The 17,582-nt window shown below is 32.7% G+C and overlaps 2 protein-coding genes across 2 annotated transcripts; both read left to right on the plus strand.

Annotated features, from left to right (window-relative positions):
* The first annotated feature begins 2,005 nt into the window (after nucleotides 1–2,005).
* Nucleotides 2,006–3,641, plus strand: LOC145973188 (uncharacterized). Its single transcript, XM_083102424.1, has 2 exons — nucleotides 2,006–3,517; nucleotides 3,588–3,641. Exons 1-2 carry the CDS (start codon nucleotides 2,006–2,008, stop codon nucleotides 3,639–3,641), a joined length of 1,566 nt encoding a protein of 521 aa, XP_082958550.1.
* A 74-nt stretch (nucleotides 3,642–3,715) lies between these two features.
* Nucleotides 3,716–9,618, plus strand: LOC145973017 (uncharacterized). Its single transcript, XM_083102135.1, has 2 exons — nucleotides 3,716–8,989; nucleotides 9,400–9,618. The coding sequence occupies exons 1-2, from the start codon at nucleotides 3,716–3,718 to the stop codon at nucleotides 9,616–9,618; spliced, it is 5,493 nt and encodes a 1,830-aa protein (XP_082958261.1).
* Nucleotides 9,619–17,582: the final 7,964 nt, after the last annotated feature.

A 17,582-nucleotide genomic window follows, 5' to 3' on the forward strand; every position in this document is an offset into this window, starting at 1 on the left:
ATTAATATTAATTTATATTTTATTATACATTATTATACATTGATTTCTAGTAATTTTTAACAATAACAATATATAAAATATTTAAGGTGTTATATTAATATGTACATGCTTGAATATAATTAATAGCAGATTTCTCTTATTTCAAAAGCAGATAAAAATTCTAATAACAAAATGTCGATATTATTATAGTTTCTGCAGATTCTGAATATTATTCATATTACATTGTGTAGCAGAGAAGATATTTTGTGAATAACAATTTAATTTATATTAATTTGTACATCTTCTGGACATGTATCATTACTTTATAATATATATGTTAGACAAGTTGACAGTTAATTGCTTGCGTTTTACTATTAATTTCCTTCAATAAGACTTATACTTATTTTTGTCATGCATTTTGATATGCGTTAATTGCTATTAAATCTGTAGGTAAATAAAGTAAATTTAATAAATAATTTTTTAATGTATATTAACTTTTTAATGTATAAGCCCAAAATTTTTGAAATAATATATTCTTTTTGGCATAAAAAGCACTTGTATTGCAAATTATTTTACCAAATCGATCCGAAGATTAAAAATAGAAAATTTGAAACATAGTTAAAATGATACTATATAAATTTATAAATATATAAATATATATATATATATATATATATATATGTATAAAATTAAAAGAAAAACAATATATTTTCTTTTTTTTTATTGAAGGATTATTTAGAATATAAAACATAATAAAAGAAAATATATTAATTGTGCCAAAAGAATAATGAGAAAGAGAGAATTCACTTCCTAATGTCAAATTTATTTATTTCAACTTTGTTAATAGAGTATCCGGATCTTTAAATACTTAAGAAAATTTACATATCTATTTAAATTACTCTGGAGATGGAAATTCTATTTTATAGTCCTTTCGACGAATTCGTCGGACCGAAGAAAGTCTCGGAGCTCGAGCGATACGCTTCGCGGCCCAATGCGGAAAGACGCCGGAGACGATCGTCAAGACGAGCGAAGCGCAGCCGGCGAAACGAACGATTCAGCTGAGTGAACGAAATAAACCGCGGTACGCTTTGCGCTCGTCTTGCTTGGATATTTTCATGTTGGATCCCTCGTATCCTTCTCATACATCTCTCCCGTTAGGCATTCTCTTTTCTTCGACGATATATCTCGTTTGATTAATAACACACTTCTCCTTTCGCGTGTCTTCTATAAGGCTATCATTCGCATTGTAATTAAGAGTAGGAGTTCGAGAAGTAATTAAGATACTGAGGCCATATATCGAAGTTTTTCTAGTATGCGAGACAGTATGAAAAGAAGCGTCTTGGGTGAAACGGCCCGATGTATAAATCCAATCGAGAGTGACAGAATCGTTGAACGATCGAATCTGCACGCTTCGCGGAGCAGGGGTCTCTAGTCGTTTCAGCGTTTTTCCACCTTACCTCGCCTTTCAGATGGTTGGAAAATATAAATTAGACCACACGGCTCGTACCACCAGTTTGATGAAAGATCTCGATCGAAGATGATTAGAAATCACGTATGCGAATTTCTCTCTTTTGTCGAGTGACTAACATAAATTTATAAACGTTACCTATCATTAAGAAGAAACACGCGATTCCGGAAATGGAGTAACGTAATAGTGTCTGCTTCCAATGTGTGAAAAATTTATATAGCGTTATTAGAAGCATCCAATAAATTCAATATTTAATCAGTGCTGTTTTGATTGATTGTAAAATAATAATTAATTATTATTCATCTATAAAATATACGAAATTTGCGATAAATTTGTGATATATATGTATATTGAAATATTAATATTTAATATTAATATTCAATATTAATATTCTATTCAATAATTAATAAAAAAAATAATTAATAAAAAAAAAAGATAATCGGTTTCACAATCAACAAGTGTATACGAGTGAATTTTTCACGATTTAATAGCTATTAGTAGCCACATATCAAACAATATTTCTTCATAATGCTATGAAGCAAAGAACAATCGAGAAGAATGGAACAACGACGAAAAATTTATAATGTAATCATCACTATTCTTCTAACAATCATCAGCACTCATCTAGTGTCATCGAGTCAGAATTTTTACACAGTTACCACAATCAATTCTACTAGCAGCGACGATGTATGGTTGCAGCCTTTGAACACCACGACATCGATCTATCAAGATTTCACTACTCATTTACCGATTTCAACAAGTATTCAAGCAGAAGAAATACTCGATTCCGAAGAAACGAATACTCTCAGTCGATATGCGAAACCATCTCGCTACCAAGAAGAGTACAATGAAAAGGATGATGATCCTGAAGAATCTCCGGATTATGTGATACCGTATTCGGAACATGAAGAGGCGAGAAACGTGTCCACTCGACCCAAGTATGTCGCTCCAGGAATTTGGGCTAAGCCGCCACCGGACAAAAATATCCCCTTGAACTTTGTGCCGACGAAGTTGCACGCTCAGGTTCGTGGAACTCATACTGTGAAGAGATTGCCGCAACGAGAGGCGATTAAAAGCGCGCAAACCGAAGAAGAGAAGCACAACGCGCCCCGATTAAGAGAGGTTGTCACCAATTCCAAGGTCAACACGATCTACACCGAGGAGGGATATGAGGATTCGGCGTATGATCACGCAGGACATGTCCGGGATGCCGATTTCCACGAAGGATTCGCGCGTAAGCTTCACGATCGAAAAAATAATAAACTTAATTCCTTGAGCAATAAAAAAAAGAAAGAGAAGAATTTGATGCCCGATGAATTCAAGGAATACGAGGAGGATTACCGGGATCATTTGGACGAGAACGAAAAGGCTTCGGATGACGAAGTTAATCTGACAGGATATGGCAGAAACACTTGGAAGGGATCCGAAATAGATTCTAAACTTGTTGCTGAGAACAGTATTCGAAAGCTGGAGAAAGATATCGAAGAGGAAGCCGAAGAAGCCGAGAAAAGCTCGAAGGATTATCAAAACGCGCAGGAATCAAAACTTCGCAATGACGTCGAGGTTGCTAATACAGAATCAGAATCAGAAGGTTCTCGTAGTAAAAACGATTTAAAGGATGAAGAGAACAAAGCCGACAAGATAAAGAAGAAAAAATCTAAATTGCGAATCGAACAAGACAATATTATAAATAGGAAAACGAAGCAATCGCCCAGGTCGGAACGGAAAAAGAAAAAGAATCTCTACCGTGAGAATCAAGAGACAACCGCGATTTCATCTAACAGTTCGATCGCTACTAAAGTACTCGCAAATTCCTACGGTTTTTTAACGAATCCTTTAAATCCTTCGCGAGGATATTCCATCGATCAAACGACCTTGCGTTACGTCGTCCCGACCGCGACGACTTCGTTCCATCAAGTTGATGATCAACCGACAACGATCAGTTACAGTCAACTCTTCTGGAACTACTTTAAAGCGAGGCAAGGTCCATCGACTACCGAGTCGTCCATGCTCGTCCCGGACTCGACGACCATGAATCCGCAACCGGAAGAGCGGGCGCCGATTGCACTGGCAACCATCGACGGTCACGGTCCGTATCTTTTAGTAAAGAACGACGATGTCAACAACGTGGTATCCACAGTCGCGACTTACACCAGTGTGCAACCCCTTCTGCCTCAATCCTTGCCTTCGTTGAATCCTAACGACACGGAATATTCATCTCCAACGAATCTTCTTGACAATAGAACGATCAGCAGTACTCCGGCTGTCATGACGCTCAACATCACTCAAGAAGCTTACTCTCGAATAGCTGATTATTATGAGAATCCTTTCCTCGGATCTGTTCTTGACAACAGTAAGATTGCCGTTGCCAAAAACAAGCTCAAATATAAAATCGCCATGAGACCAAAATTGGAAAAAAAACCTGTCAAACCTACAGCTCATGAATCACCTAATCAACAAGATCCACCGTCGTCTATTTCTAAAAAAGAAGACGAGAATAAGAAGATCCGTGACGAACTGAGTGCGAAATACAACAAGATGCTGAATTATGTTAAGAGCAAGCAAAAGACTCCATCTCTTCCGGAAAAGAAAATTATTTTTTCAGAAGATCTTACTCTAATGAGACCGCCGATTCTTCACCAGGCTGCTTTCTCGATCTTTCCGACTGATCGTTCTCCAGTTATAGATCATCATTTGAGTGTATTCGTCAAAAGTGAAACACCTCGGGAAAACTGGAAAAACTTATTGCAAGACCAATTTCATTCTCAACCGTTGAACGGGATTGAATTACCGTTACGTTCCGATATTCAGCCTTTTGCATATGTTCAACCAGTGCGTCTGATCTATCACAACAATCCAGCCACGAAACTGCTGCCACCACCGTTATCGTTGGCGAGCACTTATGCCAATTACCATAACAATTTGCAGAGCGACAATTATCCTTTTTACACCGCCGGTAAACCGCAGCAAAAGCGTGATAATGCGTTCAAATATTTTCCACTAGTCTCCAAAGCGAACTGGAGAGCACGATCCAGGAGAAAGAGATCCGAGTTTCGCAACGGCATGATCGTCGATGTGAAAGTATCGGCAAACAATAGTATGACCAATGACGATGAATCGGAGCAACGAGATAAAGATACATTTGAGAGGATAACTGACAGATCGAAAGGAAAAACGTCGAATCGAAAAAACATCGATGCATCGATAATTGATGTTCCAGATACAACGAGACTAGTATCCCCCGTGAGATCGAGACACGGCAAGAATGAAACATTCACGACTTTAATAGACAAAAAGTCTAACAGCGGAAACGAAAACATTAAAGATGCAAAAATAATCTACAATTTAAAGCCAGAAAAAGATTCAATATTCTCTCAATCAACAAAAAGAGATGAATATGAAAATGACATGAATGTTCAAAAATTGACAATTAATAAGAAAAATTTTCTGCAGGACGAAACGCGATTAAAGGAGAACTTGAAGAGCACGAGAAACCATGAAGAACTGTTGAATGAATCTCCCAAAATTAGTAGCGACGTTATCGATAAAGAAATCGCCGCGCGTTTTAATGATAACAATGAAACTTCGGCAAAGATCGAAGAGCAAGAAAAAATCGAAGTTGAAGTTCCCAGCTTTGATTACATCGAAGAGATCGCTGAAGACAGCCTTGTGGAACCTTCCACAACAACAGAAGCCGTTATAGATTCGAAAAAGTATCCATTTTATAATAACAGAGACATATCGAGCACGTCCGCCTTGAAATATGTTGTAAATCCTAGTACGATACCGCGGAAGACCTCGCGCGGAATGGAATTTTATGATTCTCGGAACGCTTACAAGAAGTGCGACGAAGTGGAGTCTGATGTGGATGAAGTGTTGCCCGAAAAAGAGGAGCCAGATCCCGAACAAGGTCCGCGGGAGGATCTACCGCGTCTTCGTGGTCTGGGAGACAAGCTGAACTGCTTCAAGGCTAAGTACTTCGACGAGAATCCTCTCGATAATCCGCTGTTCGCCGAAAAGTTGATACAGGAGCCGACTCCGCCTTCGGAATTGGATCCAGCAAAGTTCGCCTCCAGGATTATGGTGTTACCTAAAGAGGACGACGAGTATGTTGTGCCTCGAGTGTCGAAGAAGCCGGAACGTAGCGGTCGTCAGTGGTGGAACCGAAATCGACCGTACGAGACGCACGAGTCGATTCAGGTCAATTACAAGCACGATCCACGAACCGGAAGAGGCAGAAATGCGTACTTGCACACCGTGCGAGGCTCGAGGCCACCTAACACGATGCACAGACCAAAGAATCGAAAATTGAAGCCAAAAGTCAGCACCACTACGCAGCCGCCGAAAATGTATCAAACTGTATCTTATCAAAACCAGGTATACGAGGATGTGATGGGCAACATCAGAAAGATGGCGAACGCTTATCAGGTCTACGAGATAACCACTTTGCCATCTATGCAGGTCTTGGATACCGCCGATAGCGAGAAAACGTTAAAGATTGCGAACATTACATCGAATTCTTCTTCAAAGGAAGACAATACGTCGGCAGATGTTATTGACGTTGATGACGCTACGGATGTCACAAGCAACATGAAATCGTCGGAGATCGAAGGATTAGTGCCACCTCCGAAATATTCAGCTCCGAGGAAAACAAGTTACAGAAAATATAGACCACTGGGTAAGAGAAAAATAACTTTGCTGAGATCTCCAAATCCTCCTCGTATTATCGCTCATCATCATACCATTAAGATAAACAAGCGCAGCACAGATGATATCGCAAAGAATTTCTCTGAAAGTACGATTAATAAAAATGAAAAGACTACAACTGAAGAATCTGTCAAAATTAATATCGGAAATGATACAATGGTAAAATCAATAGAAGTGTTGCAAAAAATAAACTCGACGCCTAAAATGCTGGACTTGAATATCGAGGAGAGCAAACAAATTAACACGCAAGAAAGTTTATCGACGACTTTGAGGATCAACAATAAGAAGAGACGAAGAAACTCTACGAATAGCGATGAGACGAACGAACCTTCTCACAAAGTCATCTACACAATCAGAGATCGAATCAGATACTCGAAGCCCAAATGGGATACGAGAAGATTCGGTAAGTTTAGCACGACTTCGAAAACGGTAGATGAAGACAGCAGGCGGAAAGAGCCTCGGTATAATTATTTCCAAAGAAAGAAGAAGCTAGATGATGATTGGCGAAACAATTCTACGATAATGAATTCGACGGAAAACACATTTGAAGTCGAAAATACAACATTATCGACAAAAGGTGAAGAAAGTAACACAACTGAAGTATATCGCGCAGAAGAATCTGTCGTGCATCAAACAATTTATAGAAACAATAAATATCCAGAGCGAGAAGAGAGCGTCGATGAAATAGAATCTGCGGAAAATACCGATGATGAAATAGAAAGTGCTACAAACACGTATCAAGTTCGCGAGGATATCGATGAGGAACACGATTCCACGACCACGACGAAATCGACGAGTCCTTCGAACTCGAAGAAAGTCCTGGATCTACGAGAATATTTGGAATCTGAGCCACCAGGATACGCAGAAACATTCCCTGAGGAAACGACGACATTATCGAGTAAATATCGCACAGACGTAAATCACGAGTTAGAAGACGACGAAGAGAAGCAGGACGAAGAGACTGATTATCCAAAAAATGTGGCGAATCAATGGGACGATGATTTCTCCGAGAAAACTGAGGAACAAGTCGAAACGCCGATGAAGACGGAATCGTATGCGCAAGACGACGATTCTGAAGAACTTTCTTCAAAGGAAGAGGAAGCTTCTGACAAAGACCAGACATTTTTCACGTATACGAAACGACCATCATCGCTTGAAAAAGAAAAGGACGACGAACACATCGAGAAAAAAGCCTTTTATCGTCCATTTCCATTCTCAAGATACAAGTCAAAGTTCAAGAAGGAAAGTGAGGAGGATGATTCCGAAGAGGAGAGCGAAGAAAAGAATGAAGATTATGTATTTCCTTGGCACGCCGACCAAGAAAATAAAAAAGACAAGCGCAAATGGCTACAGAACTTTGATAGATACGAATATCCTTGGGAGAGAAGAGAGAGACAGGCAAAAGAACGACGAAGGAAACAGAAACGAGCCAATAGACTTAGAAAACTGATTTTCGACGATGAGGACGAAGAAGAATCTATGAGATACGAAAGACCCGTTTATCCTTGGGAGAAATACGATGTTCCCTCCAAGCCTCGCATGAATACGCGTAGACGCGATACTTTACGCAAATATATCGATGATGGCGAAGAATCTACCACCGAGACATTGCCATTCACGAAGTTCAGCAGCAGATATAGTTCCACTGACAAAGCAAAACCGTCAAAGCCTCTTAATGCAGGAGAGATCAGTCGATCCATTAAAAAACTTTTGGAGGAAGATATAGATGACGAATCTAAAGAAAAAACCTTGGAAGAAGTTGAAGATCGCTCTGCTTTATTCGTACAAAAATCATCACCTTCTCCGGACAGAGAAATTTCCAGAGCAACAATCGTACCGGAAGATATCACGCAACCGCCAAGAAGAAAAAATAGACGAAAGAAAACCTCTCAAGTTGATAAGAATGTAACTAATGTAAATAACTCGCACTTTGATTCAAAAAAATTAACAGACGCAGGAATCATTAATGAAGAAAAGGAAGAGAAGCCAGTGATTGAATATCAGAAGCTGAACAAAAGTAACGACGAGTCAGAATCGTGGATAAAGACAGCAAGCCAGTTGTCCAACAGTACGAAGGAAGTTTCTTTTGGAACTGAACAACCATTTGGAACTAAAAAACATCGACAAAAAATTTCGAAAAAAAATTCTACAATTTCCCTTAATAATGCATCTGTCAAGCCTATTGAACCCGTAAAAAAAAAACGCAGAAAACTTCAAGCGTCAGTTTCGCCTTCGCCGAGAGTCGACCTTGACACAGGTAAATCGGTTTTAACACCTGTTCAAAGGAGATATCCCAAGGCAGACGAGGCTACAAAGACAAATACGTCGGAGTCTTCTAAAAAGGGTACTATAACTAAAACGAGGCAGACTGATAATTTTGAAATTGAAACTTCAACTCCGAAAACGCGAACGATCGAACATCGATCGAAAGTCTCAAAAGAAAAGATCTTCACGAAAACCACTTATCCGAACAAAGCAGAGAATTTTTATCCCGCGAATGTGACATTCGCTCGAAAAGAATCAGGGGAAAAGGTAAAAACCAAAAGACGCAAAAAGAATAAACGAAAAGATAATAATAGGAATTCAAATGATAAAGAAAAGTTGATAGAACGAGAGACTGAGAAAAAAGATTATGATATTGAGCTCGTCAATACAGATGAAATAAAAAGATCAGTAATCTCAGAAAAATCTCCTTCGGTCGAAAATAAAAGTCCTTTCGAAAATTTTGATATCAGGAAAGATGAAGTTAAAAATATAAGTGATTATAATGCTTACGACGGAATCAGTAATGACGAAAACAAGAATGACAAAGATGGCTTTCAAATGTTGTCAGAAGTAAGTTTGTTACCATATTATAAGACAGTTGAGCTGACCGAATTGGTTCCAGATAAATAGCATCTTTTATGTCTTGGATTTCAAAGAATTATAACTAACAATGAAGCATGAGAGATTTTTGTTCTTTTCAAATAAAATATTTTCGTAAATACTAATTCTAATATTTTCTAACATTAAGCCGACATAAAACATTACAATTTCATAATTTGAAAACTTCTCAAATCATTTATTCACAGTTTGTAAAAATGCAAATATTGTTAATGTAAGATTTATTCATCGAGCTAGAAATTATATTATGAATATAATGCTCCTATCAATTATGTATAACATCAATTAAAATAATTATATGAATATACATGTACATATAATCATATACTTATCATAACTCATTTATAACTAAATTTTTTTAGGCCTACACAGTAACTACCTTACTGCAAAATATTCCACCTAATCAAATAAGAAGTAATCAAGCCGATGAGAGTAGAATAAATAGAGGATGGAAAGAGCAATACAGCGAGGAGATGGAGAATAGAGAAAAAGATACAGAAGGAAAAGAGAGATCGTTATTACAGGCCAAGTTTATAAAGGATCCGGAGCGCAGGCTATATTATTATGTGGAACATAAATGATAATCAGCTAAGGAATTTACCGTTCAATTACAAGAAGACATTTTTTATTTTTCTCTATTAACAATAAATAGAGATGTGTGAAATTAATTTTAAAATCTTAAATAATTATATAAAATTTATTTATTAGCTTTCAAATTCATAATCAAGTTTAACTTTTTTTTATTTCGTCATTTAATAATATAAGTAAACTTGATCATGTTTTTCAAAAAATTAAAATTTGTCTAAAATTTATCTCAAAGATTTGATTATTTATACTAAAAATGAACATTGTATTATAAATTTTTGAAATTTTTACAAAAAGGCAAAGAAAATGTCAAACAATTGCATTTTATTTTAATATGTACAATATGTTTAACGCTTGCAATAGTCACATATGTAGAATATGTTACATTCACTGCGCAATTTTAATAATGATGATTGTGGCATGAATTCTGTTTAATTCTATTTTAGAGATTTCTGTATTATAGAGTTAATTAATCTTTACTCTCTAGAGAAAGCGCATTTTAGACATGGATGGTTAAATCTGGTCCAGCTAGAACTGTTGTAATAGTTTTTTTTTGATCGATAATTACGTTATATATAATAAGATTTTTTAGTTATAAACAAACGTTACAATAGGATTGCATAATGAAACGTCGTATTCGTTCTTATGTTGTCTACGTGAAGAAATCGTGAGAAATATTGGAGAAATTATATTTTTTGTTATTTAAAGTAACAAAAAAATCTGATTAGAATTAAAAAATTTTCTGTTCGCTCATGGATTCATAATACGCCGACAATTGCCATTTTTTTAGTCTGATCGATAATACAATTCATCCGCTTTTGAATTCAAACCTTGGATCTTAACGTTGAAATCTTTCCCACGGAATTAATCGTTCGATGATACAAGCGTGGATATCGCAATTATTACAATACTTTGTTTTGTTAAGCTGTGAGTAATTATAATACGTAATATTCTATGCATAAGACAGAAGAGAAAGCAAAATATTTCACGGAGTTTTTCTCTTAATGGCTTGTAATCATTCTATAAAACAATCTATATATAAAATGTAATTTTTTAATTAAAAAATATGCAATAAAAATTACTCTTTATATTCAAATATTATAAAATTTATCTTAATATAAATCTTTTATAATATTTTTATCTTATATTTCTATCTTTTTCTTTTTTATTTTACTATTTTCTTCTTTAAAAACTAATTTAACAAAATGCTTTCTCTCATTACAAAAATTGTTTTAAATCGAATTGTGCTTATTATTTTTAATTATAATGATTATTTAATAATTATATATAATCACGGTTTTCATTAAATTAATATATTCTTTAACGCTCTCTCTTCTGTAACCGCAATATTTTGGGGTCAGCAGACATTATCATAACAATCATTGTGATTCGCGAGATTATTGACCTTGTTGCATAATCGTTGCCCGTTTTTGAGAAGTGGATAGCCTTGATCTAATTTTCGTCAAAATGCGATCATCTCTTTGCGCTGCTTAATGAACAACTTGTTAATAATTGCTCTATCCGTTTGCATCGATCAATTAACGAGAGAAACGCAGAGCAATTACGCGTAATGCAACAAAGTCTCGGTGCACGTGAATAGTTATTGCACTATGATTTACCTCATTACGTGATCATGCATATATAGAATGCCGAACAAAATAACATACATTATTCTTCATTATTGCATTTTTGTTTGATTGTATACCGTATCTTATATTGAATTTTCATATAAATTTTTTTCTAACTTTCGTTTTCAATTTGTAAAAGATCACTCTTAACATATTCAAAGATTATTTTCAAAGGAACAATTTTTCTCAAGACAAAAAGAAATACGTTTTGTTCATAGATTTCTATTATTATATCTTATAAAATATATAACGTATATATCTTATAATACTTATAACGTTTTTTCTCTTAAGCCATCTTGCAGATGTACTCTGAAAGTTACATAGACCGTGTAAAATTACCCGAGGCGCGTAATTGATCCATTTTTAGCTTGATCACGTGATACCAGTGACTAGCATAATCAAGCGTATAAAGAGAAAGAGAACTTCGTCTCGCGTTACAATAATAGAATATTGTACCGGAAAGGAAAGGTGTACGCACATCGCGCGTCTCACTCATGATCACGGTTAGAAAAGAGGTATCAGCCGCTCGAGAAGGCATGACGAATATATATCCATCATGAGTAACCTGTCGTTGTCAAATAAATTACATATATGCGGATGTAGTTCAAGATTTCTAGCTTGTATTTCTTCTTCTTGCTCGTTTCATGGTTGAATTGTAACAATAATGGAGACAATAATAATAATCCGATACATAATCAATAAAAATTTAAAAGAAAATTGTCTAATTATTTCGATTAGTATGTAAATGCAAATCTAACAACAAATAAAGAAATAATGTTCCTTGACATTTAAATGACTCTCTAAGCAACATGCGTAAAGAAACGCGTTTAAGAGACACTGCTCAATTATTTTATATAACGCACATTTCTCAAGATGCTATTCTGAAAGATCATAGATAATTATAATTGCTAAATTAACTTAAATTACACTGTCATAAGTAATGTAAAAGAAATCTCTCGTCTATAAAATATTTTCTAACAATTTTCTTTTATTAAGCGTAGATGTGCTTATTTTATAAAAATACATTGTATGTCAAAAATAATTATATTACATTAGATAACCGTGAGATGACAAGCGTCGTCGCGTGAAAAAAATAAAATTAGCTTGTGATACATACATAACTAATTAAACATGATTTATTTCACGCTAATGAGAAATGTGCCTTTGGAAACCATATATCACACGTATTGTTGCTCCTTTTCCACATATGTTATTGGTGATCGACGATGTAAATGTTAGTGAGTTCGATGACAGTTCGATGACAGCTTGGTGATAATTCATAGAACGTGAGCGGGATTAATAATAATCATAATACATTGATATTTATTTGCGAAATTTATTAATTTAATATATTTAAAATATATTAAAAATGTGTATCTGATTGATAATGTGAATCTTTATTATATTTTATTTTAGAAGGTGGAAATATAAATAATATGTAATTGATAATTAATAATATATAATTGATAATTGATAATTAATAATATATAATTGATATATTAACATGTAAATTTTCTCTTTTTCTCATGTTTTTTATTTATATTGATGTTGATTAAATGGCTCGTTATTATTATTTTATTGAATATAAAAACAATAACATACATATAAAATTATAAAACAAATTTCTTTTGTACTATCTTTTATCATTCTTTATTATTCTTATTCTTTATTCGATGAAATTGGACATAAAAAATTGTAATTGATTCCAAACAAATATTTGTTTACAGGATATTTTAATCTCAAATCGAAAAAAATAATTTAAAAAAAATTGATCTATACTTTTCTTGATATCGTAATGAAACATGTATTATTTGCTCGAACAATTGGTTATATTGAAAAATGTACAACTAGTTTGACAATTGAAGAATTAGATCAAATTATAGTCTGAAATGTTTGGAATTGCATAAAACTTGTTTAAAATTTTTTGCTAAGGAATTGAGTCAATTTTAAGTGTTGTCACGTACGTGTTATCTCTTGTATTAATATAAGCTATAATTACTATTTACATTTTTATTCATTAGCTCAGTTACATCTTAATCTGAAAAGACATTTGATATGCATATCGCATCAGTTCCATTTAAAACCAAACAGAATGCAAAGAGAAACGTTATCCCGTTGAGGAAATCAGTCTTTAGAGCGCAAGGTAAAAGTTATCGCTCCTCGATGTGAGAGGTAACTTCCAAGGTTAAGGTGCCCAAGATGATATAATATTCTCGTGCGCGCGCTCTGATAAAATCCTAGACGGGCGAATAAAACGCGCGTGATCGAAAGGGAACACCGAGTTTGCGCTTAGCCAACGTTAATACGCACGTCACTCCAGACCACGCAACATAATTCGATCTTTGCTTTTGTATCTTTTGTGTTCAATACGTGTCGTGTCCTGCTAGAAACGGCGATATGCTCCATACTAAGGTACTTGAAACATGTTTCGTAATTGAAAATAAATAATTAATTTCAGGAGAGTAATTTCAGAAGAGCGAGAGGATTCTCATAATTATGATATATTTTATATTTAGCGATATTTTCGATAACAAATTGAACGCATCTAGTATTATTTCATATCCATTATATTGGAATATTATCTTTTATATGAAATCGTTATAATTATTAGATGAGTAATTATTGATAGAATATCGAAATTAATGTATAAAGTAATACGTCTATGATTAGTATCGTATAATTTTATCTAAAATATAAAACACATGTATGAAAAAAAAATGTTTATTTCTAAAATAATTTTTCAAAAAAATATCTAATAAAAATCTAATAAAAATATCTAATAAAAAAATCTAAAAGAAAAATCTTGAGATTAGAAATGTGTAAATGAAGACAAATTATATTTAATAAGAGACTGTATTTATTTCATAATTACAATTTTTTGTTAGGAGAATAATTAAGTGAGAAAATTATATTTCTGGGATATTATATCACCTTGATAATTATATTAGAAATAATGTGAATAGATTTATTATAATTGTGGATTGTTTTGTTTAATTTTATTTGACATAAAAGACAAGAAGAGAAAGCATGAGATATGCTTTCTATATATTACATTTTTTTCCTTGATTGCTTAAATTATTGAATGTAACTGGATTCGAGGCCAAATGCCTACGCAATACCTCTCGTTTATTAATCAATATTAAAATATTCAATAACGATGACACAATCATGACAAATCTGTATATTTAATTTACGAAAAATCGGGCAAACAATATTTTCACTGATGCAAAAATTGTATTATTGTATAAAAAAGTGAATACATACAAGAAAATAAACACAGATTATTAAATAGTTTTTTTTATACTTATTTTATGCTAGCAATCACAGTTGCAGAACAATGGAATATATGTAATTAATTTAATTATATATATTTAATTTTATCTACTATAAATTTATTTTATAAATTCTTCCGTAAAAATTAGTATATTATTTTCCTGATTTTCCTGAATATATCGCGCACACAAGATATTGAATATGCATTAAAATTATCAAATAGAGAGAAGACTGAGAGGTATCATGTCCACTTTTAGATGATTTCTGAAAGCGATATGCGATGTTCTCAATGGACACGCGATATAATTACTAACACCCACAACTACAAATTAATTTGCGATTAATACATAATTTTATATAAATGTCATGATTGAGAAAATACATATTGAAAATGCATATTGTATTTCGCGCATGATTAGTTAAATGAAATAAAATACATCTTTAAAAACTTTACAATTTTAAATATAATTAAAATATAATTAATATATAATTAAAAAATTGCTTTATCGCCACGTTTAATAGAGAATAACGAATGATTTTATCAAATTCTCTTTTATCAATCCCTCTAATAATCGATATAATAATTAGAATTTAATAAGATTTATATAATGTAAACAATTGCAATTAAAACAGTCATTAATAAAATTATCGATCGTCTTTTAAATAGTAAAAAAATATTTGCATTACTAGCGCAGTCTATTAAAGACAATATATTCGATTTATTCAAATATTTAATTACCATAATTAACATAAATAATTTGATATTGACAGCATTAACACATTTGGATTTTATATTATTAAACGCATATATTTTTAATTTTTGAAAAATATAACATGTTAAGATATAAACATTAATAATTATGCAATTTCTTTAATATTCCTGAAAATAATTTTCATAATTCAAATTGCATTTTTAAAACATTTTAAACATCTTACAATTATATTGTATTTTAATGATAATATCAATATTAGATTATAATTAAAATACAATTATAACTATTTATAATTTACAAGTTTATGATGCTATCAATATCAAATAAATATATTCAATTTATTCAAATGTTTAATAACATAAATAATTTGATATTGACAGCATTAACATCTGGATTTAATATTATTTAACTTCATACACATATATTTTTAATATATTTTTGAAATAAAATATAACATGTTAAGATATTTCTTAAACATTAATAATTATGCAATTTCTTTAATATTCCTGACAATTTTGAAAATTTAAATTTCATTTTTAAAACATTTTTATTTTTATTTTTAACATGTTATATTTATTTTTACAACATTTTTAAAAATAAATTCAATTTAATTTTTTAAAATAATTATAATTTATCCCTAGGATTATTGAAATACTAAAAGAATTGAAAAAAATAATGACCTTAACAACCCTATGAATCCTAACAATCCTATGATCTTAACAATTCTATGAGCCCTAGCAACTCTACTTCCTGATTAAAATTATTCGAGATTTGGGGAGCCTATCTCTAATCATGTATATTTTAATCAATGCCCTAATCACATTCCCTAACCGCGTGCGAGATTTTCTTCAGGCCAGTTGACCCTACCTTTCGTTGAGCCTGGCCACTTTCTCGCTCGATCTCTAATCAGAGATCGAAAAAGGAGATAAAAACTCCTTCTTTTGCCGGCAAATGAGCGTAAATATTTCACACTCATCGTAACGATCGTTCGATTTTACGATCGTTCGTTAAATATTTGAATATAACTTTATTTTAACTAAAATAAAGCCAAATTACTACAAATTTCTGTATATTATATTAGACTGCTAACACGGTCATATAGTAAGTCATTTATTATCATGTTACAAGTTATTTAATGAATTAATCATTTGGCTTTATATTAAGTTAAAGTAAAGTTTAAAACTAATAAATATCTACAAATAAATTCTACGATGGATGAGCTAAGAAATTAGAATAAGATAAATTTTATAAAAATAAAGTAGTATCAGAAATTGATAAAATTGATAAAATTATTAATGCGTGTTCTTTATTTAATAAATTAGAGAAAATCTTTACAAAAAAATCTTTACTTAATCTTCTTTTTTTTAATTAATACTTCAATATATTTTCGCAATAGATGCAAAGAATTTCGAAAAAGGACTTATTAAAATTTATTTGACTTAATCTATCCTAGCTCATCCATTTTAAGGCAACGGATTTATCTACAATCTACAATCTACATCTACATCTACATCTACAATCTCTACGAAACCATTACCTTAAAATTAAATAAAAGTTTTTTTCACTCACCGGCACTGATGCGCAATAGCGGAGTTATCGAAGCTACGTTGTCTGTAACATACAAATATAAAATTCATTTACAACAATACTCAAAATAAAATCAATATTTCAAAAAATTTTTATCGTGCGGAATTTTATATCCGATGTGTAAAATAATAAGCAGAGATAAACACGTGTGCAAAAATTGTATACATTTTTGAAACTGTTTTTTAAATAGAAAGTTTTATATGATTTTTTAATAGAATTTTTAAATAGAAAGTTTTATAAAAATCTTTCTCTCTAATTTTCTTTTTAATTCATTTAAATAATAAGATCGAATTATTGTTCGTTTATAACGATTTATAACAATTGATATACAAATAATAGATACTCACCATCAGGTTGCTCCGCCGATGCAAGATGCCTCTCCCAGGCCTCCTCCTCCTCTCATGTTGTTGACGCGCGATACTTTTAACGATACTACCGCACTCACGAGTGATATATTTATATCGCTATTTTCGTTATTTTACGCGCGATACTGAACGGCACTCCCGCACTATTTCGGTACGATTAAAAATTTGGTCGCGCGATGTATATATTTAATATATATATACTTTCAACGACACTCCCGGTTTCGGTACGAGCGAAAATCCCATTTCATTTACGAGAATCAACTTCAAGCCAACAGGTCGGGAATGCAACGATACAACGAGCAAAGATTAGGCCCGAACCGGAAAGAAGACGAAACGATTGACGGAATAGAGGAAAATGAAGTTCACCAGCTCTTTTTCGCGCATAATTATCCTA

This window comes from Camponotus vicinus, unplaced genomic scaffold, assembly GCF_025532165.1.
Source record: "Camponotus vicinus isolate PSW18456_S1 unplaced genomic scaffold, iyCamVici1.0 SCAF_6, whole genome shotgun sequence".
Lineage (NCBI taxonomy): Eukaryota > Metazoa > Arthropoda > Insecta > Hymenoptera > Formicidae > Camponotus > Camponotus vicinus.

Excerpts from the sequence above, each read along its gene's own strand:
- LOC145973188 (XM_083102424.1), top strand. The coding sequence starts at position 2,006 with ATGGAACAACGACGAAAAATTTATAATGTAATCATCACTATTCTTCTA. Across the intron at positions 3,518-3,587 it reads AGCGGGCGCCGATTGCACTG|TCGCGACTTACACCAGTGTG; the intron begins GCAACCATCGAC and ends TGGTATCCACAG.
- LOC145973017 (XM_083102135.1), top strand. The coding sequence starts at position 3,716 with ATGACGCTCAACATCACTCAAGAAGCTTACTCTCGAATAGCTGATTAT. Across the intron at positions 8,990-9,399 it reads GCTTTCAAATGTTGTCAGAA|GCCTACACAGTAACTACCTT; the intron begins GTAAGTTTGTTA and ends AAATTTTTTTAG.